The sequence below is a fragment of the Zootoca vivipara genome, chromosome 1, assembly GCF_965207765.1.
Source record: "Zootoca vivipara chromosome 1, rZooViv2.hap1.1, whole genome shotgun sequence".
Classification (NCBI taxonomy): domain Eukaryota; kingdom Metazoa; phylum Chordata; class Lepidosauria; order Squamata; family Lacertidae; genus Zootoca; species Zootoca vivipara.
In genome coordinates this window covers 50,628,521-50,650,756 of record NC_142582.1, presented here as the reverse complement: position 1 = coordinate 50,650,756, position 22,236 = coordinate 50,628,521, and the positions used below count along the sequence as shown (strand labels likewise).

Genomic DNA, 22,236 nt, shown 5'->3' with positions numbered 1-22,236 from the left:
CTGAATTCTAAACTGTATCACTTTGCCTTTGGAAAAAGTGTCTTGCTGGCTAGGACGAGGCATGTTTAGAGGCAGTGGGATGCTTATAGTGTTTTATTTTAACCCATAAGTGCCAATCAGTCACTTCAGTTGCTAATTTTTAAATATATCCTTTCAACCTAAAAATTCCCTTTCTTATCTATTTCTTTTTTAGAAACCCACCAACTCCTTATTAAAGCCCTTATGCCTAACTGCACAAAAACTTATTTCACACTGTACTTTTGTTTTTTTTACATTCCACAAAATGGGTCTAGCTGCATGTTAGAATAAACTCTGCTGCCCTCTGCCGTGAACACTTCAAGATTGCCTTTCTGTTTCTCTGTGTTCAGTTCAGCTACCCAGATGGTACCTTCCGGGACAACCCCAACACTCACAATGCTGAGCACCCTGCTCTGCTGGACCGAGCTGCTGCTTCCAAGGCCCTGTTTGGTGCCAGCACTGCTCCCTCCTATAGGGGGCAGCAGGGACTGGATGGAGGTCAACTTTTCCAGGACCTGGGAGCACTTTACCTAACACAGGAGCAGGCAGGTAAATCGAGAACTATGGCGCAGCAGAAGCACGATTCCAGGACGGATGGCCCCTTTCCGGACCATGGAGACAGCTCTGAATACAGAGGGGAGCTCCTGGCAGAGTCAGGTGAGACTGTTCCTACCTGTGTTCCACTAGGGGATTCCTCAAGCACTTTGTAGCTCAGGGGTGGGGAATCTGTGCTCTTGTGGATGCTGTTGGACTCCTCCCATCTGCTCCAGTCAGTCTTGGCCCAACGGTCAGGATTAATGGGAGTTGTGGTACAATGGCCTATGGATGCCACAGGATCCCCACCCCTGTCGTAGCTTGTTATCTCAACCTAGAAGCCTTGGTGCTGGTGGGGCTGCAGTTGCAACACCTTCCTCTTTTCCCAATTTCCCTTCCACAGATAGAGCACTAGAGAGGCTGGCGGCAGTGCTTGCCAGCTATGGCATCAGGCCCCAGGATCTCACTCGCCAGCATCTCAGCTCCTTTGCAGGTCTTCTCCGGCTCCTCCGGAGTCCAGGTAACGTTGGCAAGATGGTATTATGTAAGAGGATCTGGGAGAAGAAGCAGCTGGAATGTCTGTAGCTGAAGGAGAGGAGATGGAGAGAGGGTTGTGTGTGTCTGGGGATAACACGGAACAATATCCACACTATGTCTGCATTGACAAGGGGCAAGATGTGCTATTACTGTGCTGATCCAGCCCTGCTCCTCACAATCTGGGGCTAAATCTGAGTTGGAGCTCTATCCAGAACCTGTTTTTCTGTGAATTGGTGCTTAGATGTGGAGCGCATGAAGTAGTAATGAAAGGGAGAGTGTACTTGCTGTACAGAATACCTTTACTGCTATGTAATCAAAGCGCCAACCGTACCCCCTCCTGCACATCTGGGAACATTGGGCAGAGGCTCCAAAGTGGGTAGTTTGATTTCCAGGTTGGCTTGAGGATTTAAGATCTCTTACCTTAGAAACTAAATATTCTTCTAATTCTCTCCCCAGCTGGAAGGCTTGGACCAGACACTCCAGAATCTAAGCGGGTAAGCCAGTTCCTTCTAGAGGCAAGGGACAATTTCCAGCCCAGAGTCCCTAAGGCCCTCTTAAGATTGTTGGAATTCACTTTCACACCAGTTTACAGGTGGTAAACAGTATGGGAAGCCTGAGTTGATGAACCAACGTCTTGCTCTGAGGAGTAGACTTGGCCTGTGCTTAGCGTGTTCCAGCCCCTAGAGTACAATCCTCCACAGCTAGTTTCTAGATGGACAGGTTGTGGTGAAGATTGGGTGTGTGCGCCTGAGACCTGAAGGCAGAGCTGGCCAGCCTGAGGCTGATATTGAACAGGCACAGTTAACGATTCAGGGGCTTTGATTGGAGCAGAGGGCAGGAGGGATCACCCGACCGCTGGTGGTTGCAGGTTGGAAGTGCCGAGGTGCTGGTGAGCGATGTGCCTCTTTCTCCTCAGGTGACAGAAGCTGAAATGCAACATGGGGAGGAGCTGGAGCCACCCCCCTCTCAAGAGAGCTATGTCAGTGCTGTGCCCACAGAGGGGCAGGAGCAGAGGGAGACGCTTAGCCCAACTAAGGCCAAAATAACCATGACGACAGCTTCCCCAGAACAACCTGAGCCCCTCCACGCTGGTGAGGAGGAAGCAGCTGGCCTCAAGAGGCAGGTGGCGGTGATGAAGAAGAGCCACACACCAGGAGGGGGACCTGGCAAGGATGAGGACCGGCCAGAGACAGCGCTGACTGCTGAGGAATACGGCTACATTGTCACTGACCAGAAGTGAGAGAAGGGGCAGGACATGGGGGGAAGGGCCAAGGAAATATGAGTTAGGCCAGTGGGGGTGACATGTGTGCTCTCTAACATTTGGGAGATAGGATGCTATTTGAGAGGTTGAAATGCATGTGCTTGTCTTACATAGGCAAGAGGTCAAGACTCACACTAATTATTATTATTATTATTATTATTATTATTATTATTATTATTATTTAAATTTGTTTCCCGCCCTTCAGCTGAAGATTACAGGGCAGTTCACAACTTAAAAGCACAAAATGATAACACAAAATACATTTTAAAAGAACCAATAATCCTGCTCCCATAAGCGCATTTAAAAGGCGCATTTAAGCAGCCAAAGGCCTAGTTACAGAGGAACGTTATCATATGGCACCTGAAGATATGGAATGAAGGCGCTAGGCTAGCCTCCCTGGGGAGAGCATTCCTCAAGTGGGCAGCCACTGCAGAAAAGGCCCGTTCTCTGGAACTCTTGTGGAGGAGGGGGCACATGAAGAAGGGCCTCAGGTGTGGGGGGGAAAAGATGATGAGGTTTCAGTGAGGGAGAACAAGGAATGCTCTTCTTCTCTCAATACCCGGTCCCTCGAATCCTATGGCTTCTTGCTGCTGCACTTGGGCAAAGCTGGACTTTAATCCCAACACATATTTGCCATCTTGTTCAGATTGTTGGGTTGTCATGGCTGGGACCCTCTTGACAGCTCTCATGGGCTACATTGCTCAGGTGTTTCCTTAGAGTGGGTGGCAGGAGATTGTTTGCATTCACTCATTGTATTACAGTACAAGGAAAGTGTTGCCCTCCCGCTTTCTGCCTCCCAATGTTTCTCCCATGCATGCTTTCCCCATTGGCTCCTGGCCTCTCCTCTGTCTCCACCACCTGCAGGCCACTGGGTCTTGCTGCTGGCATCCGGCTCCTGGAGATTCTGGCTGAGCATGTGCACTTGTCCACTGCCAGTTTCATCAACATCAGGCGAGTGCTGCTGGGACTTAACTGAGAGGTGGGGATCCATGAGGAACTGGAGTGTGTTGTTGCCTCTGGTGCCTCAGGAAGGGGAGGAGCCTGGTGAGGCAGGCTGGAGGGGATTCTGGAAGCATATCCTGAGGAAGAGGCCTTTCCCAAGACTGAGGGGTCTTTGGGGATCTCCGCAATGCTTTTCAAGTAGCTAATGTATCCTGTCCTGGCAGGTTCCCATTGCTGGATGGTCACAAGGCGCTTGCCTATTTATATACGGTTACCTGAAGTGGCATTGGAAGTTGTTGCGTCAGCTGGCTTATCCCGAAGAAACAACTATTATTAAAATGGGCAAGGAACTGGAGGGCATAGTGGCCACAGTCTCTCTTTCCCTCCCTTTCTCATATTGTTGCATGCTTGTATTGAAATTGGAACTAGGCCCCAACACTTCTGCATACCCAACATTATGATTGTGATATCGCTTCTTGGCCTGAGACGAAACACAGGTGGCCTTTGCTGTGCCTGACTCCAAGCTCCTAATTTTGGTAAATAAAGGAGGTGTCATGAGATTAGAGGGTTAGATATTGCCAGGGCTTTTTTTTTAAGCCAGAAATCACTGAAACTCAGTTTCAGCACCTCAGGTGGGCTCCATTGCTAATGTAAGAGAACAAGGGTGAGTCCTGGCACCCCTTTTTCTAGAAAAATAGCACTGGATATTGTTGAACATGGTGATACACAAAGCAGCAGAGGCAACCTGCTTTGTGTCTGTATATTGTGCTAGGATGGAATCGGACACCTTGTAACCTCAAACCTCTCACCCTGCAGTGTTGTGGGCCCAGCTCTCACCTTCCGCATCCGTCAAAACCACCAAAACCTGTCTCTGGGTGATGTGGCCAACAGGGCTGGTAAGTTGACTCTGAAACAATAGTTGCAACATATGAGAATGCACCTGGTTACAGACTCGTTTTGCCATCCTGGATCTAGAAGGACTCTAGTGGTTCTTCTCAACTAGATATGGAACAGGAGGGCTGGAGAATTCTCCAGATGTTGCTGGACTCCACATCCCATTAGCTCCAGCCAGCATGATCAATAGCCAGGGAGGAGGTAGACCAGCAAGACTGGGAGGAGCACAGCTTCCCCACTCCTGCCCTACAACATTCCACTCCCCCCTGACTTGATGCTTGGCCACCCTTTATCCCGCTGTCCATCTGCCCAGTTAATGTCCATGTGCAGAGTATCCCATTTCTTCCTTGAGATCCAATAGGCAAACATCAGTGAAGGCAGCTGCCTTTAGTAAACAAAGTAAGGAAGGCAATCATGCAACATGGCAGTGATCCAGAGATAGCAGATGAGCACACCACTCCCTGGGCCACTCGAAAGCCTTCACTCCACCAACAACTGCCTGCCTACCTTTGCCCTTTTGCCAGCTGTCGTTCTGTGTGTCTCATGTAGGTCCCTCCTTTTTTGTCCCCTTTCCCCATCTAGCACGGGTGAAGCCACAGCTGGAGACGGAGGTGGGAGTGAAGATCCTACAGACAGGTGTCGGGCAGGTAAAGCTGGAGGTCATAGGCCTTGGGGTTTGCAGCGGTCTTTGGGTTTTGACCATAGCCCTATTTAAGAGTTTAAGCAACATAAGAGGAGAAGCAGAGTTGGTTGTGCTGCTCAGACCTGCCCACTGAAGCACACCCACCTCTACACAGTTCAGAGCCCTTCACAGCTCTAAAGCAGAGATCTGCCCCCCTACTTGGTGGAAGCGCCCAGTGCAATTTAAATCTCTGGTTGTGCTTGGCTTTAAATCCTTACAGGAGACCTGTATGAGTGGAAAAGGTTCCCTGCTTCTGACGTTTAGGCTACCTTCAAAACTCATGGAAGGCTCTAAACCAGGCACCCCCAAACTGCGGCCCTCCAGATGTTTTGGCCTACAACTCCCATGATTCCTAGCTAACAGCACCAGTGGTCAGGGATGATGGGAATTGTAGTCCAAAACATCTGGAGGGCCGAAGTTTGGGGATGCCTGCTCTAAACTGTGTAGAGATGATGGGGTGGAGCTTAGTCTCATGGCCCTGCTCTTCCTTGCATGTTTATTTACATGTGAGCAGACTGAGTACCTGAATACTGCCGGGCATTAGTCCAAGGGGCTTGGAGAATCCTGGATCACCAGCATCACCTAAGTCAAATTTGAAAGTGAGTGGGGCAGGGGCCCTCCAGCTGCTATTGGACCTCAACTTGCATCAGCCAGTGTGGCCAGTGATCAGGGATGCTGGGAGTTGTAGTCCAACAGCTCCTCCTGGTGGTGCTTCCAGCATACAGGTTCAGAGAGGGAGGAAATGTACTGGCTGTAACATAGGGAAGGAGAGTTTGGCGGGGACTCCCTCCCATGGACTGCTGGGGTATTCACAGTGGATCAAGGAAATGGGAACTTTTTTCTTCAAGGAGTCAGAGGAAATCCTGGTTGGTTTCTGTGATACAAAGATCGTGGGAGCGCCAGCAGCTACCGACTGCCACATGTGCCAGTTTTGACTCCCTCTTCCGCCTTTGCATGTCCCAGGAGCCCCTTCCTATCCCACTGTGCTGCTCTTGACTCTTGTCTCCTTCCGCACAGCGCAACGAGGCTGCGACCTACCCGCACCCCACACACTTTGGCGACACCTTCCGCTCGGTGCTGCTCACCTTTATCTTGCTGGCCTGCGTGGCTGGCATTGTGATAGCCGCCGCGGTGGTCTTCTGTCTGCGCCAGCATGCCAAGCAGCGAGAGAAGGAGCGGCTGGCAGGGCTGGGGCCTGAGGGAGCGGCTGACAGCACCTTTGAATACCAGGTACGGTGCGGCCCGTTTTGTCCTTTGCAGAGAGCTGCAAATTGGGGCCGTTTCCCCAAAGTTTGGGAGGAGCCACAAAGCTTCTGTCCTGGAAGAGGGGCTTTGTGTGCAAGGACACTGCTTTGTTGCCTCTGACGTTCTGGCAAGCTCCGACCTGACGTTTGCCCTGCCTGTGGCAGATCTTTAGTACATTAGCTGCTGCAGCTGTGTCTTTCCCACAGGAGTTGTGTCGGCAGCACATGGCTGCCAAATCACTGTTTGGCCGTGCCGAAGCTCCCTCGCCCTCCGCTCCGGCGGAGAATTCCCGCGTCAGCAGTGTCTCCTCACAGTTCAGCGATGCGCCCCAGGCCAGCCCCAGTTCCCATAGCAGCACGCCATCCTGGTGCGAGGAGCCTGTGCAATCCAACATGGACATCTCTACTGGGCACATGATTCTGGTGAGGCGTGTTTGCACTGTGTCTGTGTGTGTGTGTGTGTAGGTACAGGCTTTATTGAGGTGCAACGTTGCCAGATAACAGCTTTGCAACAACCAGAGGTGCTATGGACTAGTGGTGGGGAACCTGTGGTCTACAAGGTGACATTGGACCCCCAACTCCCATCATCCCCGGACATTGGCCACACTGGCTGAGGCAAAGGGACGGTGGAGTTCGACCATATCTGAAGCAACACAGGTTCCCATAGTTAGACATACAATTATTATGTGTGGGCAAAATGATAGTAGATGAATTGACAACATTTCTGATTTCAGATAGTACGTGGCAAGAGCAGTACCCCTGCTGTCTTTTGCTCCCCATGGATCTTGGCCTATAGATATCAGCAGTCTCCGTTTTGATGATTGGCTATTTCTGGGGCAGCCAACACAGTGTCGTCCAGATGTTTAGGGCCACAGCTCCAGTCCAGAACATCTGGGCAGCACCATATTGGCTACCCCTGGACCTTTAATTTCTTTATTTGGCAGAACTGATATTCTGCTTAATCAACAAGAACCTCTTAAGCAGTTTGCATAAAACAATATGAAATATAAAGAAACATTTGGAAAAAAATACCATGCTTATGTTAAAACGTATGCAGGATTTGAAGCATAGCAGCAGATGAGAATTGTAGTTTAATAATTTATAATTAACATATATAATGGGTAAAATATAAGTAATATAGCAGCTTTATAAGGTCAGAAAGGAACTGCCATGGATAGGTGGCTAGAAAGTCAATGGAAATGAGAGATTTGTTCCGATGGTTGTTTAAAAGAATTTGCAAAATTTGAAAAGTTAATAAAACAAATGTTAACAAAAATATAAATGAAGAACACTGGTAAGAGCGAACATTAAAAACTAATTAATCTATTTTTTTTCATAATAGAAATAAAACCAGTAGTTTCGAACAACATCTGCGTAATAAAATTGCATGTTTAAAATTACTTATCTGGGGTAGCATGTAGGCACCCACATAGGTATGTGCAGATGGGCTTGTGCAAGTGGACATGTTTAGGAGGTGGTCATGACGCTCCTCCCCCCCCCCCGTCGCCCGTAGGCATACATGGAGGACCACCTGCGCAACCGTGACCGGTTAGCCAAGGAGTGGCAGGCGCTGTGTGCATACCAGGCTGAGCCTAATTCCTGTGAGGCTGCGCAGCGTGAAGCAAACATCAAGAAGAACCGCAACCCTGATTATGTGCCCTGTGAGTAGCACAGAATGGTGCTTCTTCCTGGTATCCCTGTTCCCGGGGCCATTGCTGGCATGCTAGTTCTGAGGCTCTTCTGCATGGGGATTGTTGAATGATTGCACAACCAGGGATTTGCTATTTTCCCCCCAGTTTTAATTCACATTTAAAAGCAAATTTGTCTAGTTTGCACTTTCTAAAACAATGCGCAAACGGAAGCACAGCCATCCTTTGAAATTCTAATTTCTCCAAAGTTTCGGGGGGAGTTCTCCCACCAAGGGATGTGCACAAAAATGCATATGCCAGTCTACATAGAAATGCATATATTACTGAAAATAAGATACCAAAATGGTATTAGGGGGAATGTGTATATTAGGATAAATTTTCACTAAAATGCTAGTGACTTTAAGGACTTTTTTTTGTAAAAGCAAACTGACGTGGCAATGTGGGGAGCTGAACTTAAGAATGGAAAAATGAGAAACTGAGAGAAACTGGAATGGAAAGATTCACCCATCCTTAGTGATAGCTCATGTTCTCTGAGAACTCCAGGACTGAGGCCCAGAACCCTTCAGAGGTCCCTGGCTACTCAGTTGGGTCCCCTTGCATTGACTCATTGCACTTTTTTGCTGTTTCCAGACGATCATGCCCGCATCAAGCTGAAGGCAGAAAGCAATCCTTCCCGCAGTGACTTCATCAATGCCAGCCCTATTGTGAGTGCCACAAACTCATATTCACACAATCCACTGAACTGCCCCTTTGAATCCACTGAATCTGTCACACTGCCCTCATGTAAGAGGCAACCTTTTGCTCGATCAAGTCTATCAACTGTGGCTCATTTTTAAGTGATATCTTCAAAGCCACCTGGTCCCTTCACTAAAATATGACAGACCCATCATAAATGAAAGCACAGGCCCTCCCACCCTTCCCTGGCCACGAGCTCTTCCCTGGGTGCAACAAACTTGTTTTTCTGAATGCGCCCTTCCAGTGCTGCCAAACAGGAGCTGGATACTTTCCCAAGTGCTATCTTACCTGCATTCCAGAATCAGGTAAACTTTCTTACTCTCTTGTCATGCAGCCCTGCTCCTCCTAGTGTTAAAATTGGGCAAATACCCTTCCACTAACCTAAACTCTCCCCTTTCAGACTGTCTGTGTATCACAGGGGACTCATAGAATTGTAGAGTTGGAAGGATCGTCTAGTCCAACTCCCTGCAATGCAGGAAACTTTTGCCCAACATGGGGCTCAAACCCCCAACCATGAAATTAATAATAATACCAGCCACTCTGGGCGGCTTCCAACAGAAAAATAAAATAATCGATTAAACATTAAAAGCCCCCCTAAACAGGGCTGCATTCAGATGTCCTCTAAAAGTCTGGTAGTTATTTTTCTTTTTGACATCTGGTGGGAGGGTGTTCCACAGGGCGGGTGCCACTACTGAGAAGGCCCTCTGCCTGGTTCCCTGTAACTCCCTGCTTCTCGCAGCGAGGGAACCGCCAGAAAGCCCTCGGCACTGGACCTCAGTGTCCGGGCAGAGCGATGGAGGTGGAGACGCTCCTTCAGGTATACTGGACCGAGGCCGTTTAGGGCTTTAAAGGTCAGCACCAACACTTTGAATTGTGCTCGGAAACGTACTGGGAGCCAATGCAGGTCTTTTGTGGTCTCGGCGGCTGCTCCCAGTCATCAGTCTGGAGCCTCATGCTCTACTGACTGTAACCCCTTTAGAGAAAGTCCTTCAGCCAATCAACCTTCTATTGTGGATGCTTAAAGGAAATCTATCTTGAATAGCAACATCTACGACTTAAGTGCAGTAGAGTGGACAATACGAATTGTATTCAACTAACTTTTACTCAGAGTAGATCTATTGGAATGAATGGACCTAAGTTAGTAATGTTCATTCATCCTGACTGGTCTGCTCTAGTTGAGTACAACTCAAAAGCTAGTTGAGATTGGTTTTAATTTTTCTGTTCTCCCCCTCGCCCCCATATCCGCCCAAGCACGGGGACTTATCCTCCTAACTAATAATTCATTTGGGAGGTTGGAGTGGTTTGCTGCTTGTGGATCTGTGAGCCTGGACAATGACAAGTCATGGGAGAGCATGATTTCTGTCTTGGCACAAGATTTCCATCCAGAGTTATCACAGTTAGCAAAGTTCAGGCAGACTAGAGTCCTGCCCCTTGACCTTGACCTCTTTCACCCCCAGTTCCACTCTTCCCCTTCCCTCCAAGATGAGTACAACACAAATTATTTTCTCTGCAGATTGACCATGATCCACGGATGCCAGCATACATTGCCACACAGGGGCCACCGTCCCAAACCATCGCTGACTTCTGGCAGGTGAGGCAAGCATGGCTCATGGTAGCCTATTCAGGGAAGATCTTGCTCAAGGGTGGCGTGGGGGCAAAGAGGCATTTAGGATGCGGCCCTTACTCATGCACTGTGTGAGAAAGCTGACTGACCCTTGTTTGGCAGAGATTCACGCTGTCTGCATTAATATTCTATACAGAGCCCTTGGATGAGGTGGTGGCAATGAATAGCCTGTAGGGCAGGCAGGGAACCTGTGGCCTTTCAGATGTTGTTGGGACTCCATCAGCCCAAGCACCATGGCTAATGGTCAGGGATGATGGGAATTGTAGTCCAACAACAGGAGCAGCTACGTCTTTGCTCTACAGGCTATTCATGGTTGCCACCTCCTCTAGGGGCTCATGGATTCCCCATCCCTGCTGTAGAGAAACCTTCAATCCTGGCCATGGATGAAGCTCTGCATGCTCCACACTGAGGCACAGCCGTGAATAAATTTTGTGAATTGGCAAAGGTCCTGAATATTGGCTTGTTTTTGCATGATTAGTTTTGCCCTTTGTGTGGTTTTATGTTACTTTTGCTAGCCAGAAGAAGGAGGTACACAAAGCACTGGAGCTCAATCTGTAAAAGTCCTCCTTGGCTCCCCTCTAAATTCTTAATTTGGATAGACTAGGCATCCCCAAACTGCGGCCCTCCAGATGTTTTGTCCTACAACTCCCATGATCCCTAGCTAATAGGACCAGTGGTGGGAAATGGGAATTGTAGTCCAAAACACCCGGAGGGCCGAAGTTTGGGGGTGCCTGGGCTAGACAATGGCCTTTACATTTCCAAGCTTACCTCTGCAATCATGAGGGAATGAAATTTGTCCTTTTGCTTTGTTTTTAAACTGAAGCTAAGATTTACTAAATTCTGCTCCTGACACAGTGCCAAGTTTCATGGGGTGGCTATGGATGCCTGGCCCTACACACAGCCCTGAGGTAGCTTTCAGGCCACTCTGGTTCACATCCTACCTGGAAATGAAGTAGAAGTGGGACCCATCCTGGAGAGGAGGGAGAGGAACAACCTTTTCACTCCTGTGTGGTAGACTTGCCCTGTAAGAACATAAGCACTACTGGGTCAGTCCAAAGGCCCTCCTCGTCTAGCATCCTCTTCTCACAATGGCCCACCAGATGCCTCTGGGAAGCCTGCAAGCGGAAACTGAGCACAACAGCACTCAGCCTGTGTCTGGGATTCAGAGGCAAGCTGCCTCCGACAGTGGAGTTGGAAAAAAGCCACCGTAACTAGCAGCCATTGGTAGCTTTATCCTCTGTGACTCTATCCTATGAGAACATGCAACCTGGGCCCATTCCCTCGACCCACACCTGTCCCTTAGTACCTGGTGTGGATTATGCCTTCTTCTGGTCTAGAGAAGAAGGGTGTTTGCATTTTGAGGACTGGGAATTCAATGTCTGTTCCTCGTGCATAGATGGTGTGGGAGAACGGCTGCACTGTCATTGTCATGCTGAGCCCTCTAGTGGAGGACGGCGTCAAACAGTGTGACCGCTACTGGCCTGATGAGGGCTCCTCCCTGTACCACATCTATGAGGTGAGCCTGGCGAACGGTGGCCCAAGGGCCTGTGGACACCATTATTTTGTGATCACCCTCCCTGAACTTGTCCCAGTCTCGTATTTATGTGATGCAAGGAATCCCGAGTTGCCACTCTTTTTATGGGCATCTAGGGAGCATACTGACTTGGCACAATGGTCCATCTAGCTCAGTATTGACTACATTGATTGGCAGTGGCGGTCTCCCAGCCCTACCTGGAGATGCTGGGGACTGAACCAGGGACCTTCTGCTTTCAAGGCGGGAATTCTGCCACTGAGCTACGCCCCATCCCAGCTTCCCCTTGTCTCACAAAGTGGCAGTGCCATCCTTTCCATGCAGCTCCCAGCTGTGTGACTGAGCTGAGCACAGCCGTACTGAGAAGCACAGAGATGCTGGCTCTGTGGGAAAGGCTTGTGGCATCTGCCCCACGCACATGGGCACACCATTTGTGTGCACCTCCCCCCCCAATGGGAGCATGTCAGAGAGAACTACCAGCTATGGAGCCAGGTCCTCCTCCTGCCACAATCTCTTCCCTGAGCCTGGGTAGCTAGCCACCCACTGCCCACCAAAATCCTTGGTTCTTAAGCCCTCTTGGGCAATGCAAAAAGCCATCTTCTCTGTACAGAGAGCATAAGGAAACAAACTCCTTGAATCGCTGAGTGCTAAACTGCTTTGTGGCCTCGCAAGGTAATATCGTTGGCCACTCCTGACCCAAACTCTTACTGCTTTGCACAATTCTGTAACTCTGCAAAGGGCCAGGAAGTGATGGGATTGGCCCAAGATAACTTCTGCAAGGGCTGCCTGGTTGATACGTTCACTGGGTCTGCAGCCCTGAGAGGAACTGTCTGTGAAAACCAAATGGTGCAGACAAACCCCAAGTCAGCTGGCTGTGTGGACACAGTGCTCACGAGGGAAGAGCAGGACAAGCGCTACGTGGGCCTGACAACTGCAGGGGTGAACAGAGTCCCACTTCCCCTGGTCCAGGGAGATCCAATGTGGTAATCTCTAGATGTTGTTGGACTCCAGCTCCCATGGTCCCTGACTGCTGGCCACGCTGGCTGGGATTGATGGGGGTTGGAGTCCTGCAACTTCTGGAGAGGAACCACACAAGCTACTCCTACTCTAGCCACTTGGGGTAATGGTAGGAAAGGAATTACAATTGACTGAGCAGAATAAAGCATTGAGGCTGGGCTGGGCTGGGGGAATAGCAGCAGGGGAAACTGGGGGCTGGTTGGCTAATGTGTAGTTGGCTAGGGAAGGGTAAGGCCTCACAGTGAATATGCTATTTCTCCCCCTCTCTCCTCCTGTCCCCACCTTACAGGTGAACCTGGTCTCTGAACACATCTGGTGTGAGGATTTCCTGGTGCGCAGCTTCTACCTGAAGAACGTCCAGTCTCAGGAGACACGAACTCTGACACAGTTTCACTTCCTGAGCTGGCCTGCAGATGGCATCCCCACCACCACACGGCCTCTCCTCGACTTCCGCAGGTGTGGGATTCTGTGCCTCCCCCCCCCCCCTCAGTGGTCAACTAGGATGAGATGGGGGGGCTCTGGCACATGGTGTCTGTGACAGCAAAGAAGAAGGTTAGGAGTCAGAGCTTATGTAGCTGAGTTTCCGGAAATGGGCTAGGCCATGTTTTGAATCTTTCCTAGCTATTCTGGTCCAGAGAAAGGTCCTCAGGACCAGTGTTAGGAAGCCTTCAGGGGAAAGGGAGGAAGACTTGAATACCATAGAAAGAAGGCACAAGTTAACCCACTACATTACTTGCACCCCTTGGAGCCATTTGAAGGCACCCAAGGCAAAAGCTCTGCCTTTCTTTTTCATGAGCTTGACATCCCCTCAGAATGGATGTCACAGGCAGGTCACAGTTAAGATTGGTGGAAACGGAGTCAGTTTCCCTTTTGGATCCTCATAATGTGTGCTGATGGCCCTTACTATCTCCTTCCCCAGCCTTTGCAAGGCTGATTTTTGTGTGTTGAGGCACTCCATTTTCCTTGCATCCAAAAGGCTCTAAGGTAGCCATCAAAGTCCTCTTCAGCAGCTCCCCCCCCCTCCATTTCCAGAACCAATTACCTGCATCGCTCCAGACTTGGGAACTGGAGTTGTCACTCAAAAGTATATTGCATTGATGGCGACTGTGTGGTTTTCTCTTAACTGTCAGCATTTAGCCCGATGGTGTTAACTTTGTGCAGGAAGGAATGTTCTGGCGCATGAGTCATGCGGGGGGGACTCCCTGTAATGACTGGAAAATGACGTGACTCTGGGCGTCAGGCTCTGACTATAGAGGCTGCAGTGCTGAGGGGCTACCTGGAAGTAACGTAATTACACACCGTGCTGCATTATTTGTGTGGGTCAGAGTGGGGTGTGTGGGCTGGTAGTGACGCTTAACGTAGATGAAGAACCCTTTGCCTTTCAGTTTTAGTGTCAGCCTTAGAGAAAGGTAACTTCAGAAGGTACTGATGTGGTGGAAGCGTAATTTGGGATTTAGTATAGGATGCTCAATATTTCGGGTGTGCACACACATGCGCCCACACTTGCAGTGCAAATGACGAAGGCCCTGCAGGGTCACGAATGAATCAGGATTTACATGTAGTAGAGATATTGCCTCTCTGCACCGTCTCCGCAGTCCTGTGAATGCTTTAGCTGGAATGCGTTTTGGGAGATGCAGACTTCAAAACAGGCAAGGATGGGGGGGGGACACTGCAAATGCCTCTAAGTGAGACAAGTTTCATGCCTGGAAAACACACTTCAGATATAGTCTGGGGAGTTGTGTGCAGCGGGACCCTTTGAATTCCACACACCCCACTCAAAAGGGTGCCCTTGAGGTGCAATATGAAACACAGTTCATACCAGATACAATTTATTCTTCAGGACTGACCATTTCCCCAGATTATTATGAAATATAAACACAGAACCACAAGAAATGTTATGGAGATACGCATTTTTGAAAGGCAATGAATGTTTGCTTTAGTTACAGCAGGGTTCAAAGAGCGGGGCTTTGGGACTTTGCTGGGCATCTTCCTCCCCACTTCCTACCAAGATCTGGAAATGGCACCCGTACTGCCTCCCTCCCCAATCCAGTTTCCATAATGGGGAAGTCTTACGCCAGCTGTGAGGGCCCTTTGGCCCTTCAGATGTTGCTGAAATACAGCTCCCATCGGTCCCAGCAAGCGTGGCCAGTGGTCGGGGTTGATGGGAACAGTCATTCAGCAATAAGTGGAGGGCCAAAGGGATCCCCACACTTGTCTTAGACAAATGAAGGTAACTATGCAAATAGTTTATTATTCTGCATGTTTTCTGACAGCAGCCAAGGATCAACATTTGTGAGGGTCCCAAATTCAGCTATGGTCTATGTCGTGTGGGTTCTCCCCACCACCCAGCCTCACAGTTAAATGAGATCCAATGGATAAAAACACTGCATGGGGCAAAAAAGTGGAGAAAACACTGTAAAGGAGCTGAGGGAGATTGCGAAATTGGGTCCCCCCCCTTATAGAGAGTTTGTGTCTTGAGCGATTGGCCCATCTTCTGCAACCTGCTTCCAAATTATTTCTAACCTGTTTTATCCCCTCTGTCTTGTCCCTCCCGTGTGCTCCAATAAGCCTCTCTCTCTTTCTCTCTCTCTGCATTCACCCATCCTCCTTGCGCAAGGGGACTCCTGCTGCATTGACACCTGTGCTGGTGGTGGGTGTGGACGTGGGGCTGCTTAGCTTCCCCAGCAGCCATTGCAAAAAGAGGCATCTCTGGGCGTGGGATAATCGCCTCTGTGCATTTCCAGATCCATTAGGAAAACTCTCTGTGTGGCTTCAGGCTTGGAAGATGGCAGAGAGGAAAGGATCCCGGTGTCACGGCTTGGGGTTCAACGGTTCCTGTGGCCTTCTGAGCTTCTCCCACCAATGGGCAGCATTTGGGGGCCCAGGGCACATGTGCAACCTAAGCAAGCTGAAATACGAGAGGATCCCAGCTTGCCCTCAGCTCTGCCTTTCTTTCCCATCTGTGTCCTGTCGGTGCTGCTTTATGAGGCTCTTTGCCTCCATAGTTCCCTATGGAGCTCGCTTAGCTCTTTCCTCTCTGCCTGCATTACAGCATTCCTCTCTCTCTCTCTCTCTCTCTCTCTCTCTCTCTCTCTCTCTCTCTCTCTCCTTCACCACCACCACCACCTCTCCTCCTCTTCTTCCTTCCTTCCTTTTTCCTCTCTCTTTTCTCTCACAGCCGCCAGTGTCATTTTTGTGATTTGCAGCTAGTAATCCTGGCCCAGTTGCATAGTCACAAAAGTGATCATTGGCCGCCGTGCTGGCTGCATGGAACGAGACAGGGCCTCAGCTGCTGTCGTGCCCCACCTTCTGCCCTCCCTCCCTACTCTGCCCTCGTCCACCAGAGCAAAAGAGGCCCAAAACTAGATCCAGTCTCTTGCGTGCAGATTTCCATTGGAGAACAAGGAAGCTGTGCGTAGCGGTTGTGAGTGGATGGGAGGGTCTGTGCCACAAGGCAAGAGAGGGGATTTGTTCCACGAGGGCGAAGAGCCCGTGACTCTCTGCCACCATGAGCACATGGAAATGGAAATGGCACTTTGATACGGAGCAGGTCCCTTGCTCATGGCCTGCCAGTTAAACCTGCAGTTTGCAGGCAGTGGATGCAATGCCTCTGGCTCTCATCATTCCTGGCCATTGGCTATGCTGGGTGGCGCTGATGGGAGTTGGAGTCCAACAACATCTAGAGCAGGCATCCCCAAACTCTGGCCCTCCAGATGTTTTGGCCTACAACTCCCATGATCCCTAGCTAACAGGACCAGTGGTCAGGGGTGATGGGAATTGTAGTCCAAAACATCTGTAGGGCCGAAGTTTGGGGATGCCTGATCTAGAAAGTCACAGGTTCCCTTTTCCTGCTATAAGATGGTATTTTTCACAGCTGAACGCTGCAGGTGGAAGTTTTTCAAATCAGCTTGCAGACATCTTCAATAATATGCTTTCTTCCCACCTCTGAGATATTTTGGCATACTGCACCTGCTTTTTGGAACCTTATATATATCAAAGTGTACCAAAATGTCAGACTGCCTGACTGATGCTCTGCAAAGTATTGTGTCCTTTTTGATCCAGCCCGCTTCAAAATGTGCAGAAATAAAATAACCAGAATACCATCTTATTTATATATTAGATTCATTTGAGATAATTCCTTCTCATTGTTCACACGATTTGACTAGCTGATCTGTGGCACCCCATGGTGTGGATACAAGAAATTCCTCTCTCAAAAATAAAGAAATTTCCCCCTTGCCAGCAAAAACTCTAATTCTGTAACTAGCAAGAAAGCAAAGCTCTTCACCTCCAGAAGAGCAATCAAGGTGAAGTGATGGGGGCATCATCAATCGCTTTGTGAAATCAGATGTGTAGCTGTGAAAAGGACCCCAAATAACAAAACAAAGGACTCTCATGTTGCTACAGTGGAACACTGGTCATGTGAAGGATATGCATTTCATTTTGGATGTGTAAATGTGAAATATTTTTGTTAGGAAAAATATATAGACTGGTGCAAGCAATCTCAATCACTTGTTCACTGCATTTTACCATGTGCACCATAGAATCGGATTGGTTTAATGCACTCATGAAGGTAATACTTGGGTTATTTAATGGTGTGTTGCAGGGGGAGGATTAAGCAGAATGACATTTTGCTCTCTAGTGGATCAATTAGTATGTGATTTTTAAAATACAATTTTTGGTGGGTGAAGAGGCTTGAGAATCCAATGTGACAAACCGAATTTGAAAAATCCATTTTGGGGATTACTGGGAGACACTTGGAACGGGCTTTGAAAAGGGGCGCTTGTCCTGCAAAGTAGCATTTTAGGTTCCATGCCTCTTGGAGGCTTCTGCACTTTCACCCTTTTTTTTGACATTTTGGAAAATGTCCCATGGGCCACATAGGAGAATCTCTGCCAGTTGACTTTGCAAAGTCCCATCTGTACACAGTGTCTTCCTGCCTGCATACTGCTGATAGTTGGGAGTAAAGTGTTTTGGTCCCACTTGGTGCTGAGCTCCTGCTGTCAAGAGCTCGCTGAGAACCATCCTTGCACCCATTCCTAGTTCTCCTTGGCTTGGTAAGTGAGGTGGGGAGGGTATTGCCTTAGTCTGTGTGCAGCTGCCCCTGCGACTTCTAAGCGATCAGTTGAAACCCAAAGCCGGGCTGCTCTCTGATCCCAACCTTTCCTTGTTCCGGCAGGAAGGTGAACAAGTGCTACCGCGGCCGCTCATGCCCAATCGTCATCCACTGCAGGTAATGCCCTGGGAAAGCTGAGTCTAATTGGTTGTGGTGTTGCCATGGAAACACCATCCCGCTGAGGTGCAGAGAATGGTTCTTTTCAGAAGCACACAGCAAAGTGTGATGGATTTTTGCCAGGCTGGGTGGGGGATTTGGCCACCTGAAGCACCCCATGTCCCCTTGCTCATAGAACTAAATCGTACTGTCAGGTCAATAGGTTGGATCTCTCTTGTTGTTGTTCTCATCAGCAGTGCCAAACCTCTTATCTTTCTGCAGTGATGGCGCAGGAAGGACTGGGACGTATATCCTTATTGACATGGTTCTGAACCGAATGGCCAAAGGTGAGAAGGGATTGGAGGGAAGGCAGGTCTATTCCATGCACACAACCTGGTCTTGGCCAAGCCTCCAGGTGCACAATTGTTGTTGTTTAGTCATTTAGTCGTGTCCGACTCTTCGTGACCCCATGGACCAGAGCACGCCAGGCACTCCTGTCTTGCACTGCCTCCCGCAGTTTGGTCAAACTCATGTTCGTAGCTTCGAGAACACTGTCCAACCATCTCGTCCTCTGTCGTCCCCTTCTCCTAGTGCCCTCAATCTTTCCCAACATCAGGGTCTTTTCCAAGGATTCTTCTCTTCTCATGAGGTGGCCAAAGTATTGGAGCCTCAGCTTCACGATCTGTCCTTCCAGTGAGCACTCAGGGCTGATTTCCTTAATGGATAGGTTTGATCTTCTTGCAGTCCATGGGACTCTCAAGAGTCTCCTCCAGCACCATAATTCAAAAGCATCAATTCTTCGGCGATCAGCCTTCTTTATGGTCCAGCTCTCACTTCCATACATCACTACTGGGAAAACCATAGCCAGGTGCACAAACTACTGCACAAAGACAGGCCCCTGCTCTTTGAAGGCCTCCAACCCACCATCTCCTCCTGTCTCTTCTGCATTTACCCCTGATTATCTTCAGATTCCACAGCCACCACTTTGTTCATGGGTGTATGGAGTTTCCCTCTTCACTGTTTCTTACCCCTTCACTAAATTCTGACTTTGCCTCTCCTCCTGCCTGTTAGGTGTGAAGGAGATCGACATCGCAGCCACCCTGGAGCACGTGCGAGATCAGCGACCTGGCATGGTGCAGACAAAGGTATGTTTGGATGCTTGCTTTCAGGTAGCCAATGTAATGCTCTGCAGCCCCAAGCAGCAGCATCAATGGTCAGGGATGATGGGAGTTGTAGGCCAACATCTGGCATGCATCACCTGAGCTATAGCTGCCCACTAAGGTAAAGGTAAAGGGGCCCCTGACCATTAGGTCCAGTCGTGACCGACTCTGGGGTTGCACGCTCATCTCGCATTATTGGCCGAGGGAGCCGGCGTATAGCTTCCAGGTCATGTGGCCAGCATGACAAAGCTGCTTCTGGCAAACCAGAGCAGCACATGGAAACACCGTTTACCTTCCCGCTGTAGCGGTTCCTATTTATCTACTTGCATTTTGACGTGCTTTCGAACTGCTAGGTTGGCAGGAGCTGGGACCAAGCAACGGGAGCTCACCCCGTCACAGGGATTCGAACCGCCGACCTTCTGATCAGCAAGCCCTAGGCTCAGTGGTTTAACCACAGCGCCACCTGGGTCCCTACTTGTGGGTAAAACCTGAAACACCTGCTTTGGGTGGCTGCTGGTGCCATAACTTGGTTCCTGGAGGGCATGGAATAAGAATGCATTGGGACCTTCTGGCATTGACAGGATGGAAGGGAAGTGTAGGCCCCCTCTGCACTATGCATTTAAAGCGGTATCACATCAAGCAGCCACGAACCCCCAAAGATCCCTGGGAGCTCTAGTTTGTTAAGGGTGCTAAGAATTGTTGGGAGACCACTATTCCCCTCACAGAGCTGAAATTCTCAGAGTCCCCTTTGAAGAGGGATCGAATGTTCAACCACTTTGAGAATTATAGCTCTTTGAGGGGAATAAGGGGTCTTTCTTCTTTACAGCTCTCAGCACTCTTAACAAGCTACAGATCCCAGGATTCTGTGGGGGAGGTTGTGGTGGTTTAAAGTGGTCTGTTGTGGCTTTGTATGTGTAGTGCAGATGAGGCCTACCGGTAAGTAAAGCAACCACTGTATTCTCTGTCCCTGCCTATTTTTTTGGGGGGGGTGGAGTCAGACATGGTACTTGGTAGCATACTAAAGGTCAGGGTTTTTTTACCCAGTAGATAAGTGCCTAGGTTTGGAATGAGGAGGACTGAAGTTTAAAAAAAGAAGAAGGAAGAAACTAAGGACTTTTGGGTTCTCAAATCCTATCCAGAGCAGGCCGATGCCGTGTTCCTTCCTGGCCAAGCTTACAAAAGTGGGCAGAGTGAGGATGCTCAAGTCTACCTTTGTACAGTAGGATAGCTTCTACATGCACGCGTGCAAATGCACACCCACAAACACCCTCTACCTCTTTATTCTCCATCTGGGCAAACAAGAAGCATTGTCAAAACAAGAACAGGCAAAAGCCCCTTCTGTGAAGCAGGGCCAGGTACACACACACACACACACACCCCAATTCCCTGTCCCTAAAGCTCTTTACACCTGCAGTGGTAGGAAAGTGAGGTCCCTCTGATGTTGCAAATCTGCAACTTCCCAAATCCCTGCCCATTGACCATGCTGGCTAGGACTGATGGGAGTGCAGCGCCAGCCGCAGTGCCAGACATTCCCCACCTGCTTCTGTTGAGAAGATGTTGCTGGACTCCAACTCCCAGCATCCAGGACTGGCAGAGGCTGATGGGAGTTGGAGTCCACAGGTTCCCCATCCTTGCTGCCTTTTTTTCTGATTTTGAGGGGAGGGGGATTAAGAACACGATGCGGGGGATGCCAACACCCAGACTGATTTTATGTATCCCCAGGACCAGTTTGAGTTTGCACTGACAGCCGTGGCGGAGGAGGTGAACGCCATCCTGAAGGCCCTGCCACAGTGATGCCCCACTCGGCGTACCCCAGCTTTGTGACTCCCCCCCAACTCGATCCCTTTTGCCTCTGCTGTGCCGTGTCCTTGCCTGGGATGTTCTTCCTTCACAAAGTCTATTTCCATGTTATCGACCATGACTGAATTTAAGCTACGGGTGGTGGCCCCTCACCTGCCTGCCCCACCCATCTGCCCCTAACCCTCCTCTTACTGTTGGGTGCTACCCTGCCCATGTTCTCTTGGAACAGGGGTTGCCAGTGTTGTGCCCTCCACATGCTGCCGGACAACTACAACTCCCAGGAGCCCTAGCTAGCATTGCAAATAGCCAGTTTGTAGTCTAGCAACTTCTGGAGGTTGACTGTCCTTGCTCTGGACGCAGCCCTTAGTTAATGGCAAGTGGGTACTTTGACACACTTTGGAGGTTAGCCTGTGCCCTAATAAACATTGCTGGGTGTGCCGCAGAGCAATACAAGGGGCTCTGCGCTCAGACATGGAGTTAAGACACCTTTCAAGGCAAGTTTTCCAAGGAGCCTCCTACGTGTGCCCAGCCACTGTAGATGTGCCTGCTTCTACAAAGGTGAGAGGTGTAGACTTTGTGGGTGCATGCGAGCTCCTCAGCTATACTATAAAGAATGCTGCTTTGTCCCTGTGCCATAATCAGGGATAATATCCACGACAAGGCACTGCTAGGGAAGTCTATCTAATTGAACCATGTGGTCCTCATGCCCCTTCCATCTCTTCCTCCTCCAATCATCTCCTCACCCTCAGTTTGGAGCAGCCCCCAAAGAGTCCCTAGGTCCATGACAGGTGAGAGTGGGGAAAGCGTAACAAGGCTTCTACCCTAATCACTCCTTTACCCTATGTCAGGCATGGCCAAACTTGGCCCTCCAGCTGTTTTGGGATTACAACTCCCATCATCCCTAGCTAACAGGAACAGTGATGATGGGAATTGTAGTCCCAACTGGGGGCCAAGTTTGGCCATGCCTGCCCTATGCCTACTCCCCGTTACTTACATCCTAGCAGCATTTCCCTCCTTTTCAAAAAAAAGGGGGGGACGGGGTGCCCCTCTGGGAGAGATAGACTCAAGCCTGCTCCTCCCCACTGTGTTGCCCTCTCCATTTTCTCTCTGTGATGTTACGTACACCAAGAGACATTTCTAGAGAATCTAATTTTGTATTTGATGTGAATAAAGTTTTTGTGTCGCGTTTGTGCAGCTGCAGCCCAGCCTACTCATGTTGTGTATCATCCAGAACGGGTGGGGCTGGGGCAGCGCTCTTCATGTTGTGGGCTGCAAAAGCTGCGGCCAAGTGTCCCAACGCATGCCAGGCACACAACCCATTCACTGCCCTGAGCCGCTTCCTTGAAAGGGTGGGAATACAAAGGTGACTGCTTGCCTTCAGCTGCTCACCCTGAACACG

At 49.6% G+C, this 22,236-nt stretch overlaps 1 protein-coding gene across 3 annotated transcripts in view; it reads left to right on the top strand.

Moving 5' to 3' along the window:
• Nucleotides 1-22,037, top strand: part of PTPRN (protein tyrosine phosphatase receptor type N) — a 34,541-nt gene extending 12,504 nt beyond the window's left edge. Inside the window, exons 6-23 of one of the 3 annotated variants that reach the window (XM_035126833.3) lie at nucleotides 369-675; nucleotides 956-1,072; nucleotides 1,546-1,583; nucleotides 2,006-2,325; nucleotides 3,215-3,301; nucleotides 4,109-4,188; nucleotides 4,769-4,833; nucleotides 5,886-6,098; nucleotides 6,320-6,535; nucleotides 7,626-7,773; nucleotides 8,392-8,465; nucleotides 10,010-10,087; nucleotides 11,517-11,636; nucleotides 12,958-13,124; nucleotides 17,845-17,898; nucleotides 18,160-18,224; nucleotides 18,949-19,022; nucleotides 20,760-22,037. In XM_035126833.3, coding sequence (XP_034982724.2) covers nucleotides 369-675; nucleotides 956-1,072; nucleotides 1,546-1,583; nucleotides 2,006-2,325; nucleotides 3,215-3,301; nucleotides 4,109-4,188; nucleotides 4,769-4,833; nucleotides 5,886-6,098; nucleotides 6,320-6,535; nucleotides 7,626-7,773; nucleotides 8,392-8,465; nucleotides 10,010-10,087; nucleotides 11,517-11,636; nucleotides 12,958-13,124; nucleotides 17,845-17,898; nucleotides 18,160-18,224; nucleotides 18,949-19,022; nucleotides 20,760-20,831 — 2,295 coding nt within the window. In that variant the 3' untranslated portion in view covers nucleotides 20,832-22,037. Of the gene's footprint in view, nucleotides 1-368; nucleotides 676-955; nucleotides 1,073-1,545; nucleotides 1,584-2,005; nucleotides 2,326-3,214; nucleotides 3,302-4,108; nucleotides 4,189-4,768; nucleotides 4,834-5,885; nucleotides 6,099-6,319; nucleotides 6,536-7,625; nucleotides 7,774-8,391; nucleotides 8,466-10,009; nucleotides 10,088-11,516; nucleotides 11,637-12,957; nucleotides 13,221-17,844; nucleotides 17,899-18,159; nucleotides 18,225-18,948; nucleotides 19,023-20,759 lie in introns of those variants that run through there. The other 2 variants (XM_088652906.1, XR_015946109.1) reach the window with 2 other exon arrangements.
• Nucleotides 22,038-22,236: the final 199 nt, after the last annotated feature.